Source organism: Asterias amurensis, chromosome 1, assembly GCF_032118995.1.
Source record: "Asterias amurensis chromosome 1, ASM3211899v1".
NCBI lineage: Eukaryota > Metazoa > Echinodermata > Asteroidea > Forcipulatida > Asteriidae > Asterias > Asterias amurensis.
Window position 1 is genome coordinate 4307064 of NC_092648.1, and position 21146 is coordinate 4328209.

Below are 21146 nucleotides of genomic sequence, written 5' to 3' on the forward strand. Positions count from 1 at the left end.
CTCATAATTCTTCCTTTTCAAATGTGTTAATTTATTTTTGAGTGTGGGAAATGTATTTCATTTGACCAATAAAGCGGTTGTCGTCACTATAAAGAAAAATGAATTAATAACAACACGCTTAAAATTTAGGCTACTTTAACTTCCCTAGGCTAATAAGAGACACAGAATTTACCAGTCCGACTGGCAACTTTACTTAAGCTTAAAAGCGCAAGGCATGCATAGGAACCATGAATTCCAACTGCTACATGTATGACGTTTGCATATGACCAAATCACATCATCATTCATCATACAACGCAGCCCTCTTTGCACTTTACCCTATACCCAATACCACTGTGTAAACATAAAAAACCATAATTGCGAACTAAAACCACAGATGGTATCATCACTTGTTGTAGAACTGTGATATTAAAATATTCTCAAAATAGACCTTTGGACTTGGGCCCGCCTACATGCCATTCCAAATAATGAACCATAGATAATGCAAAAATATTTGCAGTTGTTAAAAGGCCGTGTTTACACACACAGAGCTATTATCAGTTGCTAACAATTTCCAGTATTGAACATCCATTTTTTCTGGTCAGATTTTGGAGAGTTTATTTGTTTGGAATCAGCCAGGAATTCGCCCAAAAATTGTTGTATTTGGTATTGGCGGTATTGATGGATTGTTGTATTGTACAAATACGTAAGTTGTTGATTTATTTGTCTCTTTAAACAATCTGTGCATTTAGTTGTACTGTGTGTTCTCTACAGTAACTGTAGCTTGAGTTAACTACAGCTTACAAGATGTGTTAGAATTCATTTAAATTTTGTACACTGTTGTTTAGTACTGAGGATCGTTTAGATCAATGTACATCTCATCCATTGTGAACTTTGAAGTGTTAGTGTAAACAACAATAAAAACACCTGACATTGTTGTTGGGCGAGGCAGATTTTGGGGGGTAAAAGGCACCTCAGTGAGTGAAGTGAGGACAAGAACATACTAGTACATCTGAAGATTTCAAAGGGCACCAAGGCAATGACCAGGGGCACGGAGGCAATTGTCTTTGAAATACCAGACCAGAAAACGTTGGTTTGTTTCAGATTACACCCATCTTCTTCACTCAAATAGAGGACTTAAAATTGTGCCTTTTTCTCCTCTCTATTGTTTGTTTATTTACACCAGGCATACATTTTAAGGTGCAATTTGTTTGTGTTTTATTGCATATTTATTGTCAAGATGGATGGCTAGTCTTTTTGACATGCAAAATAGGCATTAAAATAACTTTGCCTCCGAAAACAATATAATGACCCTCAGAGGAAGTTGTACAGTCACAGTGTGAGTTTTGGTAGGTTGTTACAATGCAGTTTAGTAGGAGAAGTTGTCCAGCTTATAATAAGTTGTGAATGACTTCCTTTGAACGATAATCAACAACACAAGGTTGACCTTGCCTTGTGTGTTATGCTGAAGGGCCATGCCATCCTTAGTTAAATCTTTCTCTATGGTTGAATAAAACTCTCAAATAAACTGAGACAGGCCCGATACTTCACACAGAGGCAACAAAAGTGAATGCCTCCATGCCCCCACGGTCAATGCCTTGGTGCCCTTGAAATGATATGCAGTTTAGAAATTTACAATTTCCTTATACATGTAGGGTACCCTTTTACCAAAGACAAAATGCCCTGGTGCCCTTGCCCATTCAAAAATGAAACTACAGGCCTGCTGATAGTTTTCCAGTTTTACAATAACTCAATGCACCTGTAGGATGTAGATAACGACTCAATATTTTGGTGGGTGAGTTACTGTCAGAACCTTAGGTAACACTGTGTCTCATGGACAGCTTATGGGTATTCTGTTTGGGTGCTGTTTTCAAAACAGTCTGTTGTTGACCTGTAGGGGTTTGGCATCCTTCAAACTCATTGCAGTCCTTTTTTCATGCTCTTGTTGACTTCAAATCGTCCCCTTTACAGTACTTGTTTCTTTTCTCCTGTTTGAATTGGAACGTCTGACAGCAAATCCGATATGACTAGTAGAAAGGGCAAAGTAGTTTTCTTTTGTCAAAAGAAAAAAAAGGCACCTACATTACAACAGAAATGTAAATTTCTATTAGAACATCAAGGGGCACCAAGGCCACAAACAAGGACATGGAGGCACTTACATACCTCTTATTGCCTTCTTTGAAATATTAACAGGCCCACTCACTGTCTTAAAATTCAAAAAAATTGTACCCTTCTTCTTAAAAATTGCTTCAATTTGAACAGCTTATTTATTTATTTGAATTCAGGCTGAAGCCTTTCCCTGTTAAATGATTGTAGTTTCTCAATTTTCTCTTTCACTGTCAGCTTTGACAGCAGGAATCTAAAAGTTCAAGCTGAATTTAAAAGAGGTCGGTGGTTTTGATTTCGTCTCGGGGGGAAGCGGTTTAAGATCGTAGAGAATTTTATGACACATTTTATCATGATGAATACAAACTTGAGTCTACTGAGCTGTACATTCTCTGAGTGCACCTATAGGAGAAAATTCCATGGGACACTCTTTATTGTTATTCAAATTGAAATGACAATACTTCATGCCGAGTTATTGAAGAACTCGATGATGGGTATCGGTTCGATTGTATGACGCGTGCTTAATGTGTTCTCATTGTTAGGTACATTGTACGATACAATGTAATGATAGTCATCCCCTGCAGGGATAACAGAACGTTTTGTTTTGTTTACTCTACTACATGTAGTTCACTTTTCTAGCAGGACAGGACAGTTCTTTTTAGAACTGAGAAGTCTCCTGAACGAAAACAAAAAAATCTATTCCGAGGTAGTAGAATACTAGAAATAACTCTACCTGGCAAGTAGATACACACATGGTGTTACCGCAAAACCAAATATACTTTACTACGTGTACATGTAGTACTTTACAGATGATCACTTGACTAAATAATGATATTCAACTTACTGTGCAGTAATTTGTGCTCTGAATGCAGACATGTAGTCGTCAGTGTGCTACATTTTATTTCCCTCTTTGCAATTTGTACTATGGGATTTGAGCATGGAGGAAAGCTCTTCCTCAATGATTTGAGTGAGTTTTTAGCATGGTGTATTAATGTACTTGGCGCCTTGAGCAACACTGAGTGAGGGCTATTATATAAGAAGCCATTTAATATTATTAGTAAAACGTTGAGACCAATTAAGAAACTCAGTCTGCGGCAGTGAAGTTTAACGAGAAGCTCCCTCCATCAAAGCAGTTCCTACCTACTGTCCAGTTGGTAATAAGCACTGACAGTTCTTTTTAGAACATAGAAGTCTCTTAAATTACAAAATACTCCACGGCAGTAGAATAAATAGCAAGACAAGTTCTCAAAAGAACGTACTCACTAGGCCTATATGGTATAACAGCAAACAAAATATAAAATACATCAAAATATACATCAAAATATACTCTGACCATTGGTCAAGCAGATATTTTGAATGCAGCATTGGGACCCTCTTGCCTTGAACGATGTACGACACCCACAGCAATAGACCGGTCCATTAAGCTCCGCCCCATTGCGTATTGACCAATCACAACGTAACGAAGGTCCGACACTAAGGTCCGACATGCGTGCGCATATGCTTGGCGCACGCGGCAGAGTTGTGCAGAAAGGCATTGGAGAGCCCCACACGTGCGTTGTGGGCGGAGCCTACTGGATTTGTCTATTGCCGTGATGCCCTGTGCTTTTGCTGTAGTGCCCTTTGCAATCTTCCAATACAATTTAAAATTTTACTCATGGAAGTGCCCCTTTACCAGAGGAAATTCTGCTCTACCCCTTCAAGAACGAAACTCAAGGCCTGGACCCTACCATATGTTGCTAAATTTCTTGTATACAATTAGTTGTGATTGTATTTTTTCAAACACTGAGCTTTGTATTTCCCTAGTAGAATAATTTGAATACACCTCCAGTGAAGCGAAGCCATTGATCCAACATCAAACATGTTACCGCAGATCACCATCGGTTCCAAGCTGCTAGGACCTGCCATAGGCTTTGATTCCAAACAATGACTAGCGAAACCTTGAAACGCATTCTTTCAGCCTGGATGTTGCCAATCTATTGATTACCAATCAAACTTCATTAGGAAACCCAACTTGATTCAATTACACATGACGTACATATTTTGCATTGTTATTTTGGTTAAGCACAATGTATGATCAGACAGTTACATGTTGAAACTCTCCCCTCTTTGTTAGCATTTTCAAGCAAGTTAATCATGCCTGGATGTAATTGTGTATCGTATTGCAGGCTCGTTAATCAAATTTAAAACTATGATATTGAATATCCAGTTAAAGTCGCCCTATCATGTGTGCAGATGAAGAACAATATGTTCCCTGAAATGAAGCAGATATTTGTTTAAATCAGTGCTCTTGAAACTCAATGAGTTTCAATGGCCTTTTACCTGGCTTCCAATATGCAGCTTTGTAGGTAAAACAGAAGAGGAAATTTTTGACATCTCCCTATCACACACAGAGTTCAGCTATCAAAACAAGGATGTCGAATAAAACAAAGGCCTGCACAGACAAAACAGAAATGTCACATAATCAAGAAGGGGCCACTGGGTGTTTTCCCCTTCAATTTTGTTTGACATTTTTAATTGTAAACTGAACTTCGATGTTCTTTTTTTCCTTCTTTCTTTAACCCATCCACTCACAGTTTCGAAAAAAGAAAAACAATGTTACACATTGATTATACTGAATGGCCTCTACTTGTGTTTGTTAAAGAGCAAATTGAATTAGTTTCATGCGTGACACCATCATTACAAAATAAATTTATGTGTAAATAGTTCAGGAATTTCGTTTGTTTAAACTGGACATGATGCATTGTGTTTCTAAGCAATTTAAATGGATTAAGTGCTCACATCTTACATCAGGCGTGGCCTATTATTGCTGGTACACATACGTGACATCAGAAACTTAGGAGAGATACATGTAACATTGCATAACTCACAACCTTTGGTAAAGTTACTGCTGTCACAAGATTTTGCAAAGGAATTTTGTACCAGCAGATGAGCAGATCATCATTTTGCTGACATAAATAATTAGACTCTTGGATGTCCATGTTGGACTGACAGCTGGTATCAGATATGTTGCCATCGCTAAGGTCAAACAATGGTGCCCTCAGCAGAAACACAAACCAGCCCAAATACCATGTAGGCCTTATGTATATTGTTTGACTCTGGTTCCCTGTTAATTTTTTACTAGGCAGGGAAATTTGCTATGCACTATTGTCTGCTAAAAAGCAGCAATATGAAATTGAGCCTAGTATGGAATAGCAGGCCTGTAAACTTCAGTTTTAAAAGGGCAAGGGCACCAAGGCAATTACTCCTAGGTAAAGGGCACCCTATGATGAGGAAATTGTAAATTTCTACTGTGACTTCAAGGCAATGAGCAGGGGGCTCTGTAGTGGACTCTCTCGTCTCCAATCCCTCAATGATCTACAGAGGAAATGTCACATGTTCCCTGACATCCCCCTGGGGCCTCCGCAACTCTGCCGTTACGTAACTGGCCTGTCCATCAAACACTAAGCAGCTCATTAAAAGTCTCCCATCCTCACGAGCAGCACCCAGGCCTGTATGCTTCATTTTTATAAAGAGCAAGGGGCACCAAGCGATTTTCTCGTTGGTAAAGGGCACCCTATGAGGAAATTGTAAATTTCTACTGTGCATTTCAAGGGCACCAAGGCAATGGCTAAGGGGCATGGAGGCAGTTGCCTTCGTTGCCTCCGTGAAGTATCAGGCACGCCTGAGCACCATCCTCAAAAGTGGCTTCCATAAACCTACAAGATGAATGCGTATCATCCCATGACAATCAGACAGGTGGGAGCCAGTAGGGCAAGTCATCAGCGTTTTGACTTTAGAATCCTCTTCATGACATGATTGGTTGAGCTGACAAAATATTTGCAGACTCTGTTCATGTTTTGTTGGGATTGTAATGTGGGCCCTAAACATGAAATAACAACTGTCAAAAGTTGGGCTTAATCCCTTGTGTGTGAGTCAGTAAAAAATAGTGAAAAACTTGCAAAGTTTTCAGCATGTAAACACATTGTGGATATTGGTTTTAGCCCTCCAATCCTGATTTGTCTAAATGCATTATACTCAGTACTTTACCATGTTCTGTTGAAACAATTCATAGTTGCTTGGGTGGGATTCAAGCCCACAACCTTTATCGTTTTTGAGCAGATGTCTTACCAACTGGAACACCGAGATTGTTGGTTGTAACCATTTCATCTTCTGCGTTTTTTTGTTATGGGAAAAAACAATGAAGTAAGATTGCACTATTAAAAAAAAAATTCTTTACATGTTGTGCCATTGGTTGCCCATAACAATTGTCTTATGTAGTGAAGGGAATTTCTATTGCAGAAAACTCCATCCCTACTGAGTTTAATCTCAATGCTCATCTCCAAAATCTTTTTTTGCTAGTTCAAATTGTTTCAAGATTGCCACTTAAATTTCTGTAATCTTTTCAACTTCTTACAGGATGAGAAACTAATTCTGCGCGTCTACTTCAGGATAACAGATTAAGTCTTAGGAACAAAATGAACGCATTTGAGACCATTCCGGTCGAGATGACCTTTGAACGACCTCCCATCAACGGACCAATGAGCACCTTTGCCCCTCTGCACCACAATCTAATGGAGGATGACGGGGAGGTCAGCAGCCTGGGGGATGACTTTGGCATCTTACAAGATGATGATGACGAGGTAAGCATCAGCGACTTTTTACAGGGATGAGAAATTTCAGATTTTTATTCGAATTCAGCTTAAATCTGTCCACGTAAAAAAAGCCTGCTTTTTGATACATTCTCTAGAACTGAGAGGTAAGCCTCAGCGATTTGTTGTTGTCAATTTATAAGAATCAATACATCTTGACACATCGGCCCAATTTCATAGAGCTGCTTGTGTAGACACTTTTTCTGACAAATTTTGCGCTTAGCAACAATAAGCAGGATACCAGCCATTTTGCACAATGCTATAGATCGGGGGCATGGTTGGGTTGTGCTTAAAGCACTCGCCTCCCACCAAGTTGACCCTAGTTCGATACCAGGCCAGGGCCATATGTGTGAGTTGAGTTGTGCTTTGGTTCTCTGACTGCTACGAGGGTTTTCCGGACCATCCGGTTTTCCTCCCTCTGGAAAAACCAATTACTTTGGCTGTGCTCTGTGGTCATAATGGGTTGATGGCTTGATTCCAAAGGCGCCCTTGCATGCCTGTTTCTTGAACATTGTGTAGCCCCGCTTGCAATTCAGCTCTTGGAGGATTAGCTTCCCAAATTATTTTTATTATTATTATTACACACAGGCAGTCACATTGTTTCTAATGTCCCTCTACTTTGCAAGAATAATTGGGCAAGAAACATTGAACACTCAGGGGTCGAAATTAACTACATTTTCAAGGTAGCCCACAGGGCTAGTAACCCTGAATTTTTACTAGCCCTGAATAAATTTCAGTAGCCCTGGCTGGATTTTTGTTTCCTTCTTTATTGCATTGATTTAATTGTTTTCATATACTAGGCGCCGAGCTAACATTATGTTGACAAAAACCAAACAATGACCATACCCTTTCATTGTAGAAAAGATTAGAATAAAATAATTTTAAAAAACAGTCTATACTCACAAAATTTTTTTTTTTTGAAGGAGGTTTAACTCCTTCCAAAAAACGCCACATAATGCCGACATCAGACCTGCCAACCTTGTCTTTTATTGTTTGAGTACCACATAGCGCAGCCGCATAAATCAGAAGCCCAGTGCACAGCGGCATAACCCAGAAGCCCAACTACTTGTACTGTTGTCGGCACAATGCTAACAGTCAGTCCGAAAACCGGGAAAAAGAAGAACAAATCGGAGGGGAAAACAAATATAAAAAAATTGGACTTTGAAAAAAAAAAAAACTATAAAAATATTTTCCGGCAAAAATATTCCTCAGACAAAATGTATAGTGGGCAGGGAAAAAAAATCCCTGTGAGGCACGCCCCCGAAATTCCTCAGACTTTATCCCAATGTTGGGCCAACATAGTCTGGTTCCCAGACCCAAAAATCTCCGACTAGGCTCTGTCGAATTTAGGGTCCGGTATCACCCAAAATCACGTGACCAAAAAGGAGGAATTCCTCCTTTTTCGAAGTTATCCGAAATGTTCCGAACGTGTTGTCGTCAACATTCGGACAGTATCGTTGATGGTCGGACATTTCCGGGTGTCTATGGTTGCATTGTAAACAGAATCCATGGAATCATAATGTCAGTCATAATGTCAGTCCTGTTTCTGTCGGCCGTAGATCCAGGAGTTTTTGAAAAAAAAGGTTTTTTTTACCGCGAAATAGTAAAAAGCGGTGGTATCCGGCTTGTTGTCTTTCGACGTCTAAGGACGATACCATTACACTGCAGGGGTAAGTTCTAAGGGCTCAGCCTCAGTTGTATTGTTTTCTTTTCTGCTGCTGGTTTTTTGTTATTGTAAATAATTTTTTGAAGTAACAAGGGGAGATTAAAAAAAAAAAAATTTTCAACTCCATGAGAGGGCACACACCCTGATCATCTTGCATTTTGTATTACCCCTGCGGTATAATGGTATCTATATCGTCCAGGTACGTCGAAAGACAACATGGCGGATGCTACCGTTCGTTTATAATTCGGGGTAAAAAACACATTTTTTTACAGTTAAAAATACAATTTTTCAACAGTTTGAAGGTGATTTAGATTCATATGACTCTTGTACATATATTTAATTGTGTCGTGAGTTGTCGGTATTTAGTGCGACCCTTCCGATCAGGTGCAGACATGGTTTCCCTGGAGATGACCCCCGACCCTGACAAGTTGCGTCATGCTCTATTTTTAACCGTGGGTGATACCTGACCTAAGATTTTTAACGAGAGACGTCAAGGAATCTTTGGTCAGGGAACCAGACTAGGGCCAACACTGTTCAGAGCAAAACATTCCTCAAGAAAAATACGGCGATGCCGAACACGTGCGTTGTGTGCACATACATCCATGCATACGGCTATATTTTATGTACTGTACCAGATTGACCAAAACTGGATTGCGCCATTCCCACTCCCTCTGTTACGCATTGGTTTATTCGTTTTCCAGCGGGAGTTAGAATTTAAAATATAATTCTAAGCACAACCTCTTTTTTATCGAAGCGCATAATGATCACTCAGATGCAGGGTGTCTTTGTTTGGTTGTTTTTGCACTTGGGGTCGAACGAATGACATTTGAAGAAATTGAGAACAAAATTGTCCGTTCGTGTCGCGGACGTTACGTTAGTACAATCAACCGGTTAACCAGGCGATGCGTCGTTTTTGTGTGTGCGTGAGTGTACTGTACGTAATGTAAGTATAGTTATTTACTGCAGGCAACATGATGAGACTCAGGACTTACCCTTCTTGTTATATGACAGCGCTAGCGGGAGGGTGATCTGATATCAAAATATTTATTATCGCCCGATAACGAAATAAAAACAAGAGAAAATTCTACAACTTATTGTTAACACAGAAATATTTATGTTTGTTAAGATGTGAATTTGCTTTATTTTTCCACTAGCCCGCCGGGCTACTAAAACTGGGGGAAACGGTAGCCCGGCTGTCAAACTGGTAGTCCCGGGCTAGCGGGCTACCGGCAATTTCGACCCCTGACACTAGAGGGTGTTTTCTGATCAACAAAGCAAGAGAATAATAGTGAAATACACCGAAAAACAACTTTCCCATCAAATGACAGATACTCCCAGGTTGTTTTGAGCCTTCTAGAAAATTCAAAATAAGACAAGTTTCCAAAACATCAAGCTGTGCGTTTACTACTTTAAGCCCTCTGTTTAGAGCACAAATAATATGGACTGAAAGAGTGGAAATTCAATGCCAAACACAAGACAGACATTTTAATCAAATTAAAGAAACATTATTTATGTGCCACGGTTCGACTCTGTCTGCACAAACCATTGCCAGTCCCAAGCAAACTGTGTGCACATGTGCAGCCTGCACAGTAAAACAACCTCTTCAGACCACTCAACCAACACAACCATCTGGCAACCCTTCACCACCATCCTGTGTCTGAATAGACCTTTATCATGCTGCCTCCATCTTTACTTGGTCGTGTTCCTCGTGTCGAATAACATTAATGAATGCTAATAATCATTTTGCAAATATGAACCAGGCTATTTTGTTCTTCCAGCCTCGGTTTGGCAACATTGATATCAATGGGAGAAAATCAAGATAGCTGCACCATGATAAAGGTCTATTGACAGCACTTCGCTTTACATTTCATTCCAATGTACCCTAATTTGAAAACAGAATGTGCTTGTGTTCAACATTTCTTGCCCCTCTTTTCATGCAAAGTAGAGAGCTATTAGAAACCATAAGTGACTGCTTGTGTCGCACGAAAAATGTGTATTGTGCATTGCATACAATCGTGAAACCAAATGTAGTCTGCATTTTGTGGCACTTTTGAGTAAAGTTGTCAATGATTATCTGAACTGTAATAATACGTTACTGGACGATCAATCAGTTAACTTGGTAATTGTGTAATTTGCACATGCTTAGCTGTGAGATTACTAGCCCTGTGTAGCCCTTTGATATAATTGACTTATTTCTTGCCCAGATTCACGTCTTGAACTTGCTTATAACTTTGTTCAAATAAATGAAGTAGCTTGTTTGTTTTATGAAAGAAAATAACAAAAGCAGGCCTTGCTCTAATCCATGGCACCCAAAGCAATTGCCGTGGTGCCCTGTGCTTTTGCTGTGTTGCCCTCTGCAAGGTCCTGTACATTTTCCTCTCCAGAGGTGCCTTTTACCAGAGGGAAATTTCTGTGCCGATTCAAGAGCCAAGTTTCAAGGCCTGTAGAAGCTATGCACAGATGCATATTAAAATAAATGTTTCTCCTGAAGACGAGCAGAGTATAATGTTCAAATGGTCAAGACCAAACCGGCTCTTTTCAGAGCCAAACACTCACTCAAAAGAGATTTACTCATGGTTGTACCCGCAAGTTTACTATTCATATTTATATTTATAGTTACTCTTATTCTCAACTCATCTCACATATATGGCCCTTACAAAATGCAAAGCTTCAAACGCCATTTACAATTGTTTCACCTTGAATTTGTTTATTATTTTGTTTTTAGGATTTTTTTGTGGTTCTGAAAATGATTGCAAATGATGAGAGATTTGGATTTTCGGTGATGGGAGGCATCGAGGAGGGATTCCTGCCACGAGTTGATGAGATCCTGCAAGGTAAGTTGGATTGAAAGATTATTTGTATCCATTTTATATCATCAGTAATGAAAGCAAGGGATTCTTTAGCACTGTAGCGTGCAGGCCTGAAGATGCATGCGGAGAGAAGACGTTGAAGAAATGCAAAGCCTGAAATCAGGCAGTTCTGGAAAGCAGTTAAATGGTGCACACAGCCACAATTGTGGGTACACATTTTTTGTTTGCCCATTTTATAAACAACAGTTTCGGGTCTCGAAATTAACACTGGATCGCAGGCCCAGGCTAGTGATTTTTACATATATTTAGTTGTAAGGAAGACACAAGGGTTGTACATTGAGTGTGTTTTTTTGGAGAGTAAATTGTAATATTGAAGAGTTATCATACTTTCATGTTCTTTGTCATGTACCCTGCCTAGTGTTGTAGTTATGAATATCGATTCTTAATGAACCAACATGGAACCAGACTAGTTTTCCTTGAAGCTTACATTTGATTACGTTGGTTTGAAAGAGACCATAGATTTTAGTGCTAGACCATAAACATTTAGAGCTCCCTCTGTTGCCCAAGTTGAGTTTACACTCTGGAGATGATGGCTTGTTTCTTTGGATTAGCGCCCTCTTGTGATATTTTTTGGATATTGGTTTAGAAAATGCTGTTGTGGTCAAATTGAGGAACTGACTTGTCTGTAAATCACTGCATCCATTCAGTGATTAAATTGAAAGGGACATACATGTTTCTAGGGTAATTGTTTGTTGAGAAAGAGGTAATTTCCCACTTAAATATTCACAGACTACAGGCCTGAAGCCTTTTATTAGGCATCTGAAAGCACACAAATTGTTTGCAACCAGGGGTATTTTTTTCTTTCATTGAAATCTTGCAACTTCAATGACCAAATGAACCCAAATGTTCACAGATTTGTTATTTTATGCATGTTGGGATACACCAACTGAGAATACTGGTCTACCAAAGGTGTGTGGTGCCTTTAATAGTAAATATTTTGTAAAAACTTGTTGTCTTGGAATCATTGAAAGATGCTCAAGCCTATTATGCAGAGACTCTGGATTTTAGTAAAATCTTCCCTTTAATTCTAAAAATACCACAGTGGTTGAGATATAAGTCAATTTGATCTCACTGTGTAATATTTTTTTTAAACATGAAGAAATTATGTTCAAATGTTTTTTTTATTTTGAGTCTGTTAATCCATAGATCATCAAAATATACAAACCCATTTAATGACATGCCTGGAATTTCGTCTTTTTTAAAAATTTTAAAAAGTCAATTTTAAAAAGTCTTAAAATCAATGGGAAATTTTTGAGGGTCAAGACCAGGGGCAACGATTCCAGGCCTGAAATGAGATGAGTGTATCTTCTCTTTGAGTGCTTCACAGGAATTTGTAAAAATAATTTTAACTGTGTCAAAAGTTCTTCCTCATGAAGATTCCGCCATCTATTTCACTAAATTCTCCCTAACTTAGGATTAATCTTAGGTCTAAGGACATGTTAAGTTCCGTAACGATTAGTTCAGGACGCATTGAATCATCTAAAGTTAGGACGAGTTACTTATCCTAACTCAAGATAGGATTAATGCTAGCGTTTCGTTAAATCAGCTGCTGGTCGTGTAAACAAAAAATTTGGTCTGGTAAACATTTTGAGCTACAAGTCCTGATGTCTTGTGGAATTTTACCCCAAATTCGAGCCCTGCAGTGCTCATTGTAATTTGTTTCTATGAGTGTCGTGTATTTACTCATACCCACCCACCCACCCTCCTGAGGCTCCATGCCCTTAAAGGCAAAGCCACTGCACTTTGAAATTGAATATAATTTCAAACACCATCCTCTGACGTACATTAAACCCTTATCTCATCACCGAAATAATCAGGGGGAAGTAAAACGTGTTTATTAAACATCATACATTGCTAGAACTTAATAATAGAGACCCATGTAAGTTCAGCAATCTGTGAGATCGATTGGTTAATAGCGCAAGAGAGGGGATATTTGAAGCGAGGGAGGGCGCATTAAGTATTGACACAACAGACCCAGGGTGAATTTATACAGATGCTAGAGCTCCAATGAATGAGAGGTGTTTTTTATTTTTTCAGAATAGTCCCTTGACGTAGTTGAGAGTGTTTTTATGCATTGGGACTGTTTGTCTATGAGTTCAGGGACTGCATTTTTCTCACGACTCATCTTTTACTTTATGATGCATGAAAAAGGTTCAACTACTGAACTCTCCAAGTACTGACTTGTTGGACATAATTCCATTTTATTCATTTTGTTTACCCTGGATTTGCTTATCAAGTGATAATGGGTAGTTGTGAGTGTAAATTTGTTGTGACAGCTTCATCGTTTTCAGACATAATTTTTGCAGAAATGCATTTTTTGATTTGTGCCCTGGATTTGCTTGGATCAAACGATACTGTCTTGTTATAGTGTAATTTCTTTGACAATTTGGCATTTTTAGGACCTAATTTTTTCCTAATGACTTTTGTTCCCCATTTGTACCGTGGATTTTCTTAGATCAAGAGATGTGGTCTTGTTGTTATTGTTTAATTTCTGTAACAGTTAATCATTTTTAGGACATAATTTTTTCCATAAATGTATGTTGTTTCTTTGTACCCTGGAATTTCTAGGATCAAGAGATATGGTCTTGTTGTTATTGTTTAATTTCTGTAACAGCTCATCGTTTTTATGCGATAATTTTTCAGTTTGTTTGCATTTTTGCTTTCACTTTGTACCCTGGATTTGCTTCATGTGATATTTTTATAACATTTTTATGACAAAAAAAACTTGTATAGTGTTTATATTTGGACCAAGCATCGCACATTTCAAAAAGGATGAAAACCTTTCTAGCACTATTAATATCTTCTTTAAAAAGAAAAACCTTTCCGGAGAAATTTAAATGATCAGTTGAAGGTCAAGAAAACCAAATTCAGATGGTGTCACAAATATACTGTTATTTTACCTACATTTGCAGCACATATTAAGTGCACACAAATGAATAGTACGTGACACAATCATGTGCACACATGTATGTACTTGAATAATATGAAAATGTACATTCACTTCTACAGCCAAGGTTATACTTATCGTGTTATTAGAGTTAGCGATTACCGTGAGAAAAATTCCCTATTGATTGACTGTTTATGTTTCTTATATTTTTTTTTCATTTTCATGGTGTCAGCACAAATAATCCTCTAGTTAATCTAGCAATAATGTAAATAAATATAAGCAAGAATTCTCCATAATTTATCATAATTTGTTTGTTTGTTTGTTTGTAATGTCTGCTTATTTGTTTGTTTGTTTGGTTTTCTTTAGATGATGGACAATCACTGTAAAATGAGAGAATTCCCACTTGATTGACTGTTTAAGACATTTCTCATCGTTTGTGCATAGTGTAAACACAAATAATCCTTTAGTTAATCTACATGTAGCAACAATGCAAAATAAATATGAGCCAGAATTCTCCATAATTTATCATAGTTGTACAGTGATTATCCATCATCTAAAGAAAACCAAATAAACAATATGTTTGATGCCGCTTGAGTAGGTTTGTTTTTGTATCCCCGAAACCACAACCAAGTCTTAATTGTATGTATTCAAAACCATAAAGATGTGTTTTATAACTTTATCTTCCCCCAGACTTTGTAACACTTATAAATATCCCTTGCTTCATATTAAGCCAAAAACCATACGCTGTTGACGCTATTTACACAGAACTTAAGATAACGCCAAAATGCAGCGGTATTAAAGGAGAAGCAAATAATGATGAGCTGCAGTGACTCCATAGCCATTTAGCCAATAGCTTTCCCATCGCTAATCACCCCTGTATGCTGAGTTAATGGAGACCGCCTGGCAGAGACCGTGGGCTTGTGATCAACTGGTTGCTGGTGTCTCCACAGTGAATGCTTTATAGTGGCTTGATGCACAGAGCATTGGTAGATATATGAACACTACACACACACTCACAACGCTGCTGACTTGCAACCCGCCACTACTACTAAGTACAAGGTGGCTTGTTCTCAATGGATAAAGGTGATACAGTGGAGTGGTTTCGGACCAGTATAATGTCAACACTGGGGATGAGTTTCGTGTAATAACAGAAGACAGGAAAGCCTCCTCTTTGCCTTTTTACCTGTGTCTTCATTTCTGTCCTCCGGCTTCTGGTTTTTGTATTTGGTCTTTGGAGTGCTGGGATCTCGGATCACATGTGTGGGTCGGTGTAGCTGCACCAGTGCTTCATCACACAGTATGCTGACCCCTTGCCTGGATAGATAATATCGTTGGTTTGTTTTATTTATGAGACAACAACAGACATGACAGATATCGGAGGATATGTTATATTGCTGGTAGAAACCAAGGATAGACAAATAAAGCTGTATGGTAAGGAATCGTCATAATTATTTTTTATAGATATGAAGTAATTTGTTTGTGTGTTTACAGTCTTCTGGGATTCGTTGTCCAAGAATTTTGTTTGAAATGTTTTGGAATCTTACTAGATGGTTGGAGCTGGGGGCTATTTAACCATGCGCAATTTGTTTTGGTTACAATTTCCACCAATGATTCTGCCATTTTGTTTTACGCACATCATTGTTAGGGCTCAAATTGCACACTGGATCATAGGCCTGAAGCAAGTGATTTTAGTGTCAGGCCAGTAAACTCTTGACTGAACAAGTCCGGCGGCCTGGTGCTTTTCAATTCAATAACTTCATTAAAAACAAACACAAATGTTGACTTTGTAGCCAAACCCAAACAACAACAACAAGAACAACCAAACAGTTTTGTGTCAAAACTGAGATATTATTTTGATTTTGGTCTTTTGTGTCGTTTTTAATTTTGAATCTGGTCTTATAAACAAAAGTTTGAGCTACAAGCCCAGCGGTCTTGTGGATTTTCCTGCCAAATTTGAGAATTGATTGTATTAGAAATACTGTGTCTTGTCTCAAATCCGCGTTTTTGCTTCATCAAAACTGACTTAAAATTTGCTCTCTGTGTTGAATTGGATCGGTTGAAATGCAGAAGGAAAGATCCTTCAGGGAAATAAATGCATTTTTCTCCCAAGGAATTTCTTGTGCCCTTGAATTCTGAAGTATTTTCCCAGCTGAATATTTTTTTTCTGAAACACAGAAGCCCATAAATCCAAGTTTTAGACTGTCGCTGGTATGTATTATGTCACATTTGAGCACAAGTGCTTTGTGTCAGCTGTTTCAAAACTTCCCTCAAAACCCAGCTCTTTAAAACCACTTGATGACATACAGCCATTCTTTCCATTGCAGTTTTTTTACTCTCTTTATTGTTGCAGCATGAGTGCCGACATTTATTTAGGTCAATATTTACGCTCTCTATAACTCTAGTCCATAATATTCATCATTATTTTGACCTTTCACCATGTACAGCTCTAATTGTTAAAACTGAACAATGTTGAAGTTCAATTTCATAATCATGCCGTTTGTGTGTTTTTCAGTAATAAGACAGTTTTAGGTGTTGTTTTTTAATTCAAAACTCCTGTAAAATTCATCATTATTTTGACCTTTCATTAGGTACAGCTCTCCATGATTCAAACACTGACGAGTTTTAAGTTCAGTTTCATAACCATGCCATTTTGCAGTTTTGCAGTTTTGCAGTGTACTAAATTGTAAAACTGCAAAATGGAAAATTAGGTGTTGTTTTTCAAATTCAAAACTCCTGTATTGCCCGAGTCCGTTTATAACTGCACAAAACTCAGCTGTTGGGTTTCAATGCAGTAATCTTTTATGGAGAATCACTAGCTGCTTTGTAATTGTCTTGTTTTCTCTGCCCAGCATATCCTCTCATGAGTGCCTAGGGGTCCCTAGAGGTCTGTGATTTGTCAATAGACGTACAAATTGACTTCTTGTTCTCAACAAAATAATGGTGGAAGGTTGTATTTTGACAATCTCACAAGTTCCCACACTTTTTCTCCATGTCGTGGAAAAACAGTGTGGGAGTATAATTTTGTGAGCCTGATTCAATGAGCTTGAATGACGATAATGGAAATAGCCTTTTAAGTCTGATAGATAAAACAAGAAAGAGGTGGGTAGCACCACTGTAAGACTAATTTAGTACTAAAAAAACCATGCATGAGTTTTCATAGCAACAACTACTTTGCATCAGATGCATCGAACGGGAGTGTCAGCCTGAACTGTACACTGTGTACAGTACAAATGAAAACCAGTGGTTTTTGAAGGAGAACCTTCATAAACCCTACAAGGTGTATCATTTGTTTTTACCACAAATACCACAACTTTACTAAATGTGCAGTTAGTTGCAGAATAACCAACTTGGTAAAACCACATCCAGGGAAAAATATATAATATGCAAATAAAAGGAATTGTTAATAATTTTTTGTGCACAGCTATAAAGACTTATTGCTTTTGAAACAGGGTAGACCTGTTGAGTAAGACAACACAAGCTAGAACAGGGCCATCGCTAAGTCAAACAAATCTATGTCATTGGATGAGAGTTTTGTGTGGTGCAGACTTCCGTATGTTGTTTGACAACCATCATGGGGGCTTGTGCAAAAGGTTTATTGGCACATGTACAGAATGTAATGATGAACAAATGCTGTAGTTGAATTTGTATTCGATTATTTTCAAGGATTTTGTATTCCAGGCATCCGAACAGCCACTGCTTCTGAGGCAGGTCATGTTTTTTTGTGAGCGGTCTCACAAGATTTGACTGTTGATGAAGAACTATTCCCTCGATCCCCCTCCTTCATCCTTGGAATGCATAAATCAGTAAAACCGGGATCTGGTTATATCCCGACATGCATTTATAACACATTCTCTCACCTTCAACTAATGTCTGGTCCTCATGTGAAAGCACAATACAGAGACGGAGCTTTCTCTGTTGCCACTCCCAATTTATGGAACACTCTCCCTCCCTAAATTCTATCTGCTTCATCGTTACAAACATTTAGAACTACATGCCTAGAAATTCATCTTTGAGAGAGCAAGGCTTTTTTTCATTTTGCAAAGGGCACTTCCACTTCAAAAATTTTAAAGTCTAGATGGGGATTTTTTCTTGGGGGCACCAAGGCCAATGCCAGTGGCACCAGGGGCCATGGCTGCAATGGCCTGCATGTATCTCAAGGCCTAAAACTGTATTTTGTAGATCTATTCAAATCTAATCCAATTCTGCAACTTGAAAGTTTGTTAACCTTTCTCGTGTTTATGAGGCCTATCAGCTTTTGTTATTTTTGTTGTTGTAATTTTGTATCTTTGTATTTTGGTGGGGTTGCCATGGTTTTTTATTAAGTCGTCCTCTAGAACATCAGCACCATTATAGAGCAGTTAGAACATATCTGGCTTGTTAAAGGAACATTACAGAATTGGTTTTTGCTAACAAGACAGTTGCTGGCAGTGTATGGGCTTTATGTAATCCACCCTATACATCAACTGACAAACCTGTAGAGGTTTGAGATCGATCAGCCATCTGTGTCACGAGAGAATATTGACAAACCGATTACAAATTTCCCATTGCATCGATGCCAAAATAAATGAATAAAACGCTCACTGAGCGATTAACTCCAAACACGAAGTTAGATTATTTGTTTCTTGTTTCTTACCAATTCTGTAACGTTCCTTTAAGTGTTGGGAAAAACATCTCTATTTGTTATGACAAAAATTATGGACTAGAAAGAAAACAAAGGGGAACTATACAGGGAAGTTAAAAGCTAGATGGTCCTGCTGGCTAGTCACTGCACAACTTAAGGGCAAACCCTGTGATCCTGGTTCCATTACAGCCCCCCCCCCTCTCCCCCAATCATTTCAATCCTTTAACAGTGCATTGTGTTAATGTTGCATAGCATCAATACATTCTCTAATTACGTTCTATCCCGACGTTGTCATCAATACATTCTCTAATTACGTTCTATCCCGACGTTGTCATGACAATTAACTATCATATTGAGACATTGTATTATGAAGTAGTAATAGTCATATTGGTGTGTGTTTCAGTTCTATTATACTTTATATAGGGACCTTACGAGAAAGATTTTAGTGGTATTATGTTAATGAGGGCACTTTAATTTTGCTAATGTGTCCACTTTGAAATACTTAAAGGGGAATACATTTCGTATAAAAAATATAAACCTTCGGTTGATTTAAAAAGGAGAAAATTTTTGGTATCAGAAATTAAAAAACATTTGCTAGTTTTCATGTTTCCAATTTGAAACACTTAGAGAGGACATACATGTAGCCTGTACATTTTGTAATCACTCTTAAGAAAAACTTTTGGTCAGAAGCCTATCAGAGTCTGATAAAGCTTTTTGAGAAACATTTCACTCTGAAGTAATGGTTATAGTATGTAAAAGGATAACAGTTTTTATGCCCCCAAATTTGAATCTGAGAAGTGATACCGCGTAATGCTTCTCAGGTTGTGTATATCTATTGGGGATATTCTTCCTGCAGGGACATACTCGCTCAGGATTTATCTCAAACACGCGACCACCTTTTGAAATGAAATTTTTAAATGTTAGTCTCATAATATTGTGTAGATCTACATTGTCTGTCCAGGGGCCTGCTTAGTGGAAGAACTGCATAGACCCCTTGCATGTTTCACCATAAAGAAAGCACCACCCTCCTTCAAACCATTAGCCTTTTTGAGGTATGGCAGACACCATCTGAGTGCACTCTTACAAATTCACCCAAACCTATGAGTTTCATGTGTGTGTCCACCATGTCTTAAAATGGCTTATGGTCACACACCCACCCCTTCATAGAAAACAAAAAGGTACATTGGAAGAGCACTTCATCATGTTGCCGTTTCATCATGGATTCTCAATATTTATGTATGGAAATCCACTTGTAGATTTCCCCCAGTGTAACCAACTGTGATTGTCTTAACCCACTTTCCTCTAACCGCGATTCATTTTTTTGCCTGTAATGAAGTAAAAATAGTAGGGCCTACAGTATTCAGGCCTGTATGCTTTGCTTTTGATAGGGCAAGGGCACCAAGGCATTTTCTCTTTTGTAAAGGGCATCCTATGGGGAAATTGTAAATTATTATAGGAGCATATGTTCAAGGGCACCAAGGCATGGAGACAATCGCCTTCGTTGCCTCTGTGAAGTACCAGGCCTGTATTTATGTACGGAAATCCACTTGTAGATCCCCCAGTGTAAGCAATTGCTTGTATCAACCCACTTTCCTCTAACCATGATTCCTTTTTTGCCCGCATCGAAGTTAAAAACACATGTAGTACAGTATTTTAATGCTCTATCCCTTTACGCAATTCTCCATCTTCCTTGTCTTTCTCCTTAAGTCCTAGCTTGACTGGAGAACAAACCCATGCAGTATGCTCTCATTCCAGACAAACAATACCCATTCTTTGTACTGCACTTTTGTGGATTCGCTTTATGTGAGCGCTTTCTGTTAGAGAAACATTCCATAGGTTTTTCTTCTATTGCACAATCAACTCCGGCCAACGAGCACTCTGAAGGGATTGGGATCTTATTTGAAGATGAGCAGAGCATTCCTAATCCTATATAATCTAAGGACATTTGCTTTAAATTCAATTGTACATGTATTTAATATACATAGTGTATTACTAGTTCTTAGCATCAAGGTCCCTTAAGCACAGGGAAGCAAGAAATTAACATTAGTTCTATGCAGTCATCGTTCGGAAAATTTCATACATATTAAATTCAATTTTGTATACAGTACAGTTATTCAATGCAGAGAGAAACTAACACATTTTTTTTTTAAAGACACATTTGAAGGACGCGTTCTAATTGAACAGGCTAAGGCTTCACACAGCTCCAAAGCAAAAACCCAATTTGACTTCAAAAATGGTGTTTGATGGGAGACTAAAGTGTACACGCATCATGATTTTTGTGTGTCAACTTATGCTAGAAAGTACCCTTAACAAAGTTTCCGCAGAAACGTTTCTCGGATTGAAAATGTTTGTCTAAAATCACAAATCCCTTGGAAGGGAATCGTTTCTCA

At 38.3% G+C, this 21146-nt stretch overlaps 1 protein-coding gene across 4 annotated transcripts in view; it reads left to right on the forward strand.

Moving 5' to 3' along the window:
- The window catches only part of LOC139943175 (protein PALS1-like), a 112452-nt gene that overhangs the window by 2332 nt on the left and 88974 nt on the right, over positions 1–21146 (forward strand). For 2 of the 4 annotated variants that reach the window (XM_071939992.1, XM_071940008.1), the window contains exons 2-3: positions 6480–6703; positions 11104–11212. In XM_071939992.1, the coding sequence (XP_071796093.1) occupies positions 6539–6703; positions 11104–11212 (274 nt within the window). In that variant the 5' untranslated portion in view covers positions 6480–6538. Of the gene's footprint in view, positions 1–545; positions 685–6479; positions 6704–11103; positions 11213–15042; positions 15567–21146 lie in introns of those variants that run through there. The other 2 variants (XM_071940000.1, XM_071940015.1) reach the window with 2 other exon arrangements.